General features: G+C 40.5%; 1 protein-coding gene across 1 annotated transcript; it reads right to left on the reverse strand.

Moving 5' to 3' along the window:
• Positions 1–7,647: 7,647 nt before the first annotated feature.
• Positions 7,648–9,345, reverse strand: LOC138190608 (uncharacterized). Its single transcript, XM_069134361.1, has one exon. The coding sequence runs from the start codon at positions 9,343–9,345 to the stop codon at positions 7,648–7,650; it is 1,698 nt and encodes a 565-aa protein (XP_068990462.1).
• Between the last annotated feature and the right edge of the window lie 279 nt (positions 9,346–9,624).

Raw genomic sequence — 9,624 nt, forward strand, 5'->3', positions numbered from 1 at the left:
TCAAGCGACAGGTCAAGTAGAAAATTATCATAAGATATAGAGAATAACAGATAATACGTAGCCTCTAGTTTGCGGTAAGTGCGAGAGAAAGAGAGATAATATTCGGTACGATAAAAGGCAATTCAAGATAAGACAAACAATATTCAAGATAATTAATATGCAACGTACGGCAAACCAAATAGACTACGGACAGCTACGATCAGCGATATTAGCGAAGAAAATAATGAAAAAGATGTTATGCGATACGGCACAATACTCCGATGTCAAATGAACGACGAGCGGGACCGCGCAGCGATGTAAGATCGCTCCCGCGGTACACTCGCTAAGATACGATAATCAACGGTAATAGGTAAAGAGACAGATAGAAACTAATCAGAGAAAATATAACAAAATAGCAATGCTCAGTAGCTAAGATAAAAATTGATCCTTCAACGGAACGCGCTGCTAGACAGCGATATTAGACATTCAAATATTCCAGAAGAGAAAGATAATAAGATAAAGCAATAGTCACTACAATGCGTAAGTAATAGTCAATCAGTCGCGAAGTTACTTGCAATAAGACAGAGAAAGGGACAAGATAAGAGATAAGAGAGAATAAGGTACGAGCCCAGGTGGCTCAAGCAGACCAACTGCAAGATAAAGAGAAAAGATACGAGCCCAATTGGCTCAAGCAGACCAACTGCAAGGTAAAGAGAGAAAGAGATAAAGGTAAAGGTACGATACATTGCAAGTAATCTCGTGGCTTCACAAAATAGAAGAGGAACCTAACTTACGTGAAAAAAGATATAGCAGGTATTAGCGAATGCGGTATAATAGCGAGAACTAAGTACAGTGATAGCAGTAATGGCACTAAATATGACGATAGCACGTCGTTGCGATTCAGGAACTGAACGTAGAGTGACGAGGTGAGCGATGATCCTGATTTTCGTCGAGCTGCTGTCACGTGATTCTTCCTCAAATTTGCGGTATTCTAATTGGACCAGCAGGTCGCGTAGGTCTGGTCCACGGGTGGGCGGCGATAATCCCTCGCCGCTTGTTTTTCTTTTCCCTCGACGACGGGTATCGAGGTATTGGGACGTCGGAAGGTGGTTAGAGATGTTTTCCTTCAGCTATGCGGTATCGTTGGTGAGGGGGGGGGGGGGGGTCGTACTGCTCATGTGTTGCGATATTGAGGTGTGCGGCAATAGTACGTCACCGGTCCTTCGGACTTGCGACCGACTGTAACTCACTCCTTGCTTTACTGGTACTCCCCGTTGTAGCTATTTCGTCGGCGCTGCATCCCGGCCCTCGCTCATTGAAGCCCTCATGCCGGAACGATCTGGTGGTGATAGCCCTCTGCCCGGATCCCCACACTAGATCCACCAGATCCACGTGGTCAGCATATCATTAGCCTATTCCACGCCGCAGTCCTTCGATAGGACGGTTCGTGAAGAGAAAACCGTCCTCTATTGGATAGTCAACGACTTAGTAGATGTTAGGGTCGGTTCAGCTCCAGGCTGATAAGTATCGTTGACGGGAGGCTTTGTTGAGTTTTTGACGCACAGCCCTGTACGCCGTCTAACGATGCATCCGAGCGATAGAAGCATTCATTCGTGGTTCGGCTCCTGGCCGATAAGTCTTAAATAGTCGGAGGTACTGTTTGTGCATCACGCACGACCCTGTTCGACAACTAGATAGGCATCCATCGGGAGTGGTTTCAGCGGTATTCGTTCGTCTGTAGTCGGTGGTGGTCGATGTTGAGCTGGTACGTGACCCCTGTCAGGCAGAGTCCTGGTATCTTGACGCGAAGGTCTCGCGGATGGTTCTCGTAGAGCATTACAGAATTAGAAAATAGCATACCATTAGCTTAGTAGAGAGAATTCAACTTAAAGATAATTAGTCGTTCATTTTTAGAGTATTGGCCTCAAACGTGCTTTCGTTATTTTTAGCGATATCTGCACCTAGGGGAATGCGATAATTAAACAAAGTGACGGGGTACGAAATACCACGTCACAATATATATATATATATGTTGTAACGTGGTGTTTCAGAGTCACAAGGGCACACAACCGTTATTATTTTTTAGTTTACGCGTCCTCAGCAGGGTACTTCAACCGAACTCGATACAAAATAGGCAATGACTACTTTTAACTAATTCTTTTTTGTAAATTCTTCATTTCGCGCTTCGGCGCAAGCTAATAAGGTACTTGGACGACAACGATCCCGACCAACGAGGGACCACTAGCTACCGTTTCCAGCTCTCAACGACTTCGCCTACCGACGGTCTAATCAGACTATACTGGCTACCTTGGTGCACCTTTATATACACCTGGGGTAGCATCCACCCGAACCTTCCGTATCGCCTTGACTGCTGGTGAACAGGGAGGATGAAAATCCTCCCGGCGGCCGAGGGCACCGTTTCTCGGAGAGGAACCAGCCGCCTGCTCTATCGGATGCTGTAAGGATGGCGTGAAGGGCAGACCGTAGCCTGCCATCTTCCGACTTACCGGCCTGGTGCCGGACCGACCCCAAACCACTACGTCCAGGTTGATAAAGCCATCGTTCCGAGGATCGACGCTGCCTTCCTATCGGCAAGGACTAATTGTGTGGGTCGTGGTCCACGGTTTGGCCAACCGTCTGACTGCACGACCTCAGGTACAGGAAGCAAGCTACTGCCTGTACAAAAGCCGGTGGAGGTGAACAATAAGGCGTCACTCTCCATCCGGTTACTTTGGCCGAGAGGCACCCTGTGTATGCCTCTGTCAAAGAAGTCCCCGATGATAGGCAGCCTGGACCGTAAACCGAAGCAGCTACAAAATCGTACGAGTTGGTGTAAACGACGAAATCGCGAGCAGCACATTACGCAACATCTAGCGGTAATTTTGGAAAACGTATGACCACGCCGTAACCAATATTTGCCACAGAGGGATGGCCTATTTGCGGTGGGGTTCAACCAATCAATCAAAGAAGGAGAATCACCTAAAGACAACCGCGAGATCGGCGAGCCGAACTACGACCTCCTTCTATTCTACGCTTGACCTGCTGAGCGACAGCTTTGTTTTCCGCATCCTCCCGATTATTCTCTCGACTTAAGCTACCGATCCTTCTTTCTCTCATTCTACCGCTATTGTATCTACCGTTCTTCCATATCCTCTATCGTTGCACTGTCGTTAACTTCTGCCTGTGAATTCAAGTCCTTTCCTTTCTTTCTACTTTCGTTTTATTATTCAAAGTTTGATTTAAATTAGAGTCAGTTTGTGTGCCTGAAGTCACCAGCCAAGGTAAGGCTTCTGCCTTTGAATTGTATCGTTACGAAGTTGCTCATAATTTCTATTCTTTCTTATGGTATTTATTGACTTTGTGTGAATCATGGTCCACGGCTTAAAGTTGCAGTAGGCCGCCGTGTGGCTGCATGATTTCGGTCATTAATATTATATTTATTGTTTCTTGGTTGCATCGTGTGATGCCAGTTTTGTGTGAATCATGGTCCACGGCCTAGAGTTGCAGTAAGCCGCCGTGTGACTGCATGATTTCGGTAATTTATTATTTTCGTATCTGAGCGACCTCATAACTGCCGAATAATTATTTCTTATGTATTTATGATTTTTCTGATTATTTGTGAGTTACCATCAGCTTGCTTCTGTTCTTTCTATCGTATTTTGAGCCCTATTGGCTTTATATTTCATTTCATACTCTTTTGTAATAGTAGTGTGCTTCATATTTCATTTCTGTTATTGCTTATTATATTTTCGTTTATTTTTGTGCCTATTGTATCATATATCGAGTTCCTTGGAGTACAACCGAGCGTAGAATCAGCCCCTAGATATTACTGCACTTTTTCTTTATTGCTAATGGCAATTTTATATTATTTTTGCCTGTTATTCCTTTCTCTGTATTTTGTTAAATTAAGTTCTGCGAATTATTCTTTTGTACTGCGATGTATTAAGTGTATTTCTTTATTTCGCAAACTCTCCGAAATTCTCACTCTCTCATAATTTTGTATTTTGTATTTTCTCAAAAGTTATGTTTAGGAATTCATTATTTAATTCCTCAAGTCCGTAATAATTATGAATTATTGATTTTACCGTTTATGAATAATTCTACCGAAAGCTATCTAGTCGGTCGTTTGCCGACTTTGTAAATTGTTAATGAATGTCAATCTCTCGTACTGGTTATAATTTATGGTAAATTCGTCGTTTTATCTACCGAACTATCGTTACGTTGTTTTCTACCGATCGCAGTAAAGTTCTCTCGTTTCTAATTGACAGAATAATAATTTTCGTAGCGTCATTTGCAACTTGGGTAAGATCACGTCGCCCAGTGACGTGTAGTTTTAAGTAAATTCTTGCATTATATCGCATCTCGCGACCTACGTTCATTTTTCTCTGTTAACTACCGCCTCTCGTTTTAAAGCTACCGTTTACTGCTATTCTACCGAAATTATTGGGAACAACGATTGTTCATTTTAATAACTACCGCTGTGGATACCATTTCATTTGCCTATCTCAACCATGTAAACTTCTCGACAATATATGATCGATTGACCTGTTCATTTTCCTTTTGACGTGAGTTTATTCTTTATTTTGTTATTTTCTCTAATTCTGGAATTACTGCTAGCTGCCTTGAATACCGCCACTCTACCGGGATGTACGCGTACGTACCTGAGCCTAGCCATCCATACAACGGGTTCTCTATTATTTTTTTTTTTCACGTTTTTGTGTTATTTGTATTGATTTGTAGTATTGTTTGAAAATTGACGCCAACGCGTCTGGCGCCCAACCTAATTGATTTTGTTATAGTTTGATATTGTGAATAAGTAGAGAATCGCGCCAAAGTGTCAACGGTAAGTCCTCATCCAAGGGTAACAGAATTTAGCGTCACAATGTATATATATATATGTCGGCGCAAGAAGCCGGCAGCCTCACCGCTTGACGCTCGTAACTGTCGTACTGCTTTTGTTTTGATTTAGACCACACGAGTATTGTTATTAAGTTCCGATCTTTGTAATGTAGAAGGGGTGGGTAAGGTACCTAACTTGAATCCTAAAGTTTACCTTGCGGAAGTCGAGAGACGAGAGAGCAGTGATGGTCAGAGGCTCGAGCGTGAAGGACCGAGAGCGTCTCGAAATCCCCACACATCTACCCGCTGCTACATTGGTGTTAGTTTTTTTTTGAAGAATAAAAGAAGAGAGAAAAATCTGAAATTATAAGTGACTCTCCCGATCACCTCCATCCCCCATCAATAACTCCGATATATACATATATATATATAATTATGATATTTATATATATATAAATATATATATATATATATATATATATATATATTTATATATATATATATATCATACTTTTCAATTAACATCCAAAGAAAAGAAAATTAAAAAAAAAATATATTTTACGGTAATCAAATTTTTTAAAAATAAAAATAATCATTGAAAAAATTCCTATGTATTTTTTAATTATTTGCTCACATATTAATCAAAATAAAAATAATATTTAATAAAAAAATGCCATTCAATGTGCTTTGTGTGATGTAATTTGGAACATTTATACGATGGATTAGAACTTATCGGAAAGTTTGAAGAAAACACACGAATAGATGAATAATTAATCATTTAATTTCATATTTTTGATTTTTAAAAATTCATTATCCATTAATTTAAGAAAAATAATTTATTTAGATTTATTATTTTCTTTTATAATTGAATTATTTTATTTATTTCCCTCCATTTATATTTAATTATATCGATGTATAATTTATATATATATATATATATTCATAAATTATAATTAGAAATATTTTTATCAAATAGGAGTGTTACGTGGGGGTATGAGTGTACTGAACGGTGGTAGTTAATGATTAATTGAATAATCAAGCTCCAACGTAACGACAATGAATAAAAATTAAAACTAAGAAAACACCTACCTTTTGATAAGCCGGTAATTTGTAGAATCGTGTTGCTGTAGTCCTGTACAGGTCTGTGAGGTTTGTTGGAATTGTTGAGGCAGTTTTATAATAATGAAAATGGGAAAAAGGTCGTTCAAAATAAATGGTTTCATATGATTTAACTCGTAAAAAATGAAGTATATTCTGTATGATTTGATGATTGAAATGTCTGATAACAATGAATGGTGATAATGACATAAAAGCCGAAAGTAACAATTTATCAAGCGTTTGAGTTCATATAACGATCCACGCCGACGGACGAATTTATATTCAAATGCAGAGAAGCTGCAGAATCACTAAATTTGACCGTTTGTGGGTTTTGGCAAATTATGTGTCATTCTATTTTGAAGGATGTTATTATTTGGTACCAGGAACATCTACTCTGAACGATGGTTACAACTAGCTGGTCGTGATTATTCGATATTGTATCTCTCTTTTCAGATTATCTTAAATCAGTTATATATCCTGTTGTTAATTCTTGTCTGTTAAATCTTGGAAACAATAAGTATGATTTAATTGGGGGTAGTGAAGCTAGCCACCAATTCTAGACTTGCTTTCAAATGAATATTACAGAAGTGAACTTTGATTGTAAAGGTGAAACAAGAATTCGTTCAATTTCGAAGATTAACACTCGGATTGACTCAGCTTTAGGTGAATCGGTCGACGAGATTGAGAGCCGTCGGATCGTGTCGGTCTGCGTCAGTGGAATTCTGGACCAGGGCCTCACCTCAAGTTCGAAAGAGTTGATGTATCGAACAATGTTGAAAGTCGGTCACTTAGTCTTTGTAGATTTAGAATGATATCCTACTATCGAAAGCTATAGTTGAAAGTGTCAATTTGCTGATTTTGATATACGTTTAAGATGATTCCAAACATTATTCATTTGAAATGATAGTGTAGTTATTAGGCTGATTCAAAAAAAAACGGCTCATTTTTTTTTTTTAAAATCCTCACATAAAAACTTCCGAGAAGGTGTGAAAAGACGCCTGTAAAAAGCAGAGCCCTCAATATTATTATTAAGCGGTCGCGCATCGGGAATTTCTATTTCCCGTTTAAATAACACAGGCATAAATTTTTTTAAATTTCGCAATTTCGTATTTTTGCAACGGCTTATTGAATTAGCGGACCAAAGCATATTTTTGTAGGAAATTTGACGCTCTACAAAAAAAGTCCTTACAAAGTTTTCGATAGTCACACTCCTTCAAAAGTTATTCGAGGTCAAAGTTGAACTTACAAAAAAATTCAATGTTTTTTTTTTTCGATGATACTATGAATCTTTTCTCATTATTTTGTTATAATAGAATAATAGCATTTCCACGTACAAAATGACACACATGTACTATTTTGAAGCGGTACGGTCATGTCGTTGCATGTAACTAAGGGTTCGCGTGGAATAATCACTATAATTAGTAGCGTTAATTAATTGTAGTCGTCTAAAAAAAAAGGAAAAGGGGGGGGGGGGGTATTCATTCTAATATTGAGGTTGGCGGGAGAATAACTCTCTGTGATTAGTGAGACTGGTCAGCCGAACCTTCATATTAGTAGGATCTATAATATAGTTGTCTACTTTTAACGACTGCAACTGCACCAGTGCGTGAGATTTTACCCCGTGTGGCCATAAAATTTAGTTATTATTTGAGGCTACGGTTCGCGGGAGATTAACTCTCTGTGACCAATGAGACTGATCAGCCGACTGGCGTGATTTTTGGTTCACGGGATTTATCTCACGCCCTGGACCAGCGGCGTCGCATATCGTTTGAAGCTTATTCGCAGGTAGGTGTTTCTTCTATCCCGTCGAGACGGTGTTGCCTGCGTACCCCCCGCATAAAGGTGGAGTGGCTGTTGTCGGCGTCCCATTCTTACTACTTCTTGTGCTACGGTGATGGTCTGCTGGGTTATATTCCAGCAACCTTCAATATCGATGTGTTGGACAACGTGGTTAGTCCTTAGCATCCCGCAAATATCTTCATCGTAGATCCCCTGATTCTCTCTGATCTCTAGGTTCTCAAGTAGTTCCAGCGTTTTTAGGCAGCTTCCTCCAATGGTTGGATACATATTATTCAGCTTTAGGACCCTTACATGTTTCAATTGTGCAAGGGGTTCTAAGGACAATTGTCCGCGTATGTTTGTGCACATGCTGATGTGCAGGGAACTTAGTTTGGCCAATCCTTCCCCAATGTATCTGATGAAGTCAGCATCTACCCATCCACATGCTGTTACTGATAGCTCATGCAGTGACTGGAGAGCTGATGCTAGGTGTTGCTCCGCTACTAAAAGGTCTAACTCGATAATATCTCCTCTTTCTTCTCCCTCTGCTAGCTCTGGGTCTTCCCGAGGCGCGTCACTGAGTCCATCGCCGTGGATCCTAAGTGACCTTAATGTATCCTTAGTCTGGCTGTTCTCGGTAAGCGCCATAAATAGTTCTGCGCGTCTTAACTGTAGGCAATTTATAATCACCAGTATTTCTAAATGGTCTTGTAGTTGAATATACTTTGCGATTCCTTCAGCCTTGGCCATATCACAATCCTTCATGTGGAGTTCTTTAATCGATGTTTTGTGTCCTAGTCCCTTTCCAGTTATCTCGTTGTTTTGAAGTATTAGTTTTTTCAAGTTTACATTTTTCAGGATTATATTTTCTATCTCCCAGTCAATAGGTCCCACACATTTTCCAATCTCTAGTTCCCTGAGGCCGTAGAGATGATCACTCACAGATCTTAATGCTCCTCCTCTAATGCTAACTGTCGTTAACTTTAGAATTTCCAGTTTCCGACCCTCCTTCGCTGCCATCGTGATTGCTGTGGATTTTATTTCCGTGATGCCCTCCAGGTCTAAGGATGTTAAGTATTCCCCGCCTCTCTTAATAATCCACACTAGTCCGTCTGAATTGGATATGTGGTTCCACCCATCCTTCCACTCCCAGCTAGTCGGGGTTACAGTTTTAGTGTATGTATGGGAGTTTCTACTTCCAATTCTCCACTGTTTACAAACTCGTTCCATCCTTGCGCGTTCCTTGTACGGCAAATAACGTGCAATTTCGCAGATACATTTAATTGACAGTTGTTTTGCCTCCTTCGGCACGAATCCAGGTAAAGGGTCCTCTACCATACTAAGTGGCCTGCGCCTTTTACATGATGGTAGTGTTCGTAGTTCCTCCCATGGATCCGAAAACTTGATGGTAAGTTTTCTTTTCTTCAGCGTCACCGCTCCCACACCTTTCATGGCCTCCACCGCCTCCTCTGATGTCCTAAAGTCCACGAATGCCGTGTTCTGATAGCCCCTTCCTTTTCGTATGATTATCGATCTCGGTTGGTAGTTTTCGAATATTTTCGCTAGGTCCCGCCTTTTGGTGTAGGTGGCTAGCCCGATTATGAATAATCTCTTCGATGGAGTTTGGTCTGGTTGGCTGGTGCTGGCCATGGTTCCTGTTGATAATTTTGCAAATAGCAACAATATGATTCATAACGAAGAGGGTTGCCGTTTCCAGTGGTCATTGTGTTTTATTCATTAAGTGGGATAATGGGGGAGTATAATTTGGTCCTAGTTCACTTGCGCTTCCTGTTGAGGTAGGTCGCGATGTGTCTCAACCATAGAGGGAGAGCAAATCTCAGTTAATATGGTGTTTTCGTTAATGGTTTTTCGTGCTAGGTCTCGTCGGTTTTTGGAGTCTTGATTAGTTTTTAGCCTTAAGCATGATCT

This window comes from Neodiprion pinetum, chromosome 3 (genome assembly GCF_021155775.2).
Source record: "Neodiprion pinetum isolate iyNeoPine1 chromosome 3, iyNeoPine1.2, whole genome shotgun sequence".
NCBI lineage: Eukaryota > Metazoa > Arthropoda > Insecta > Hymenoptera > Diprionidae > Neodiprion > Neodiprion pinetum.

Coding starts and splice junctions, on each gene's coding strand:
- LOC138190608 (XM_069134361.1), bottom strand. CDS start 9,345: ATGGCCAGCACCAGCCAACCAGACCAAACTCCATCGAAGAGATTATTC.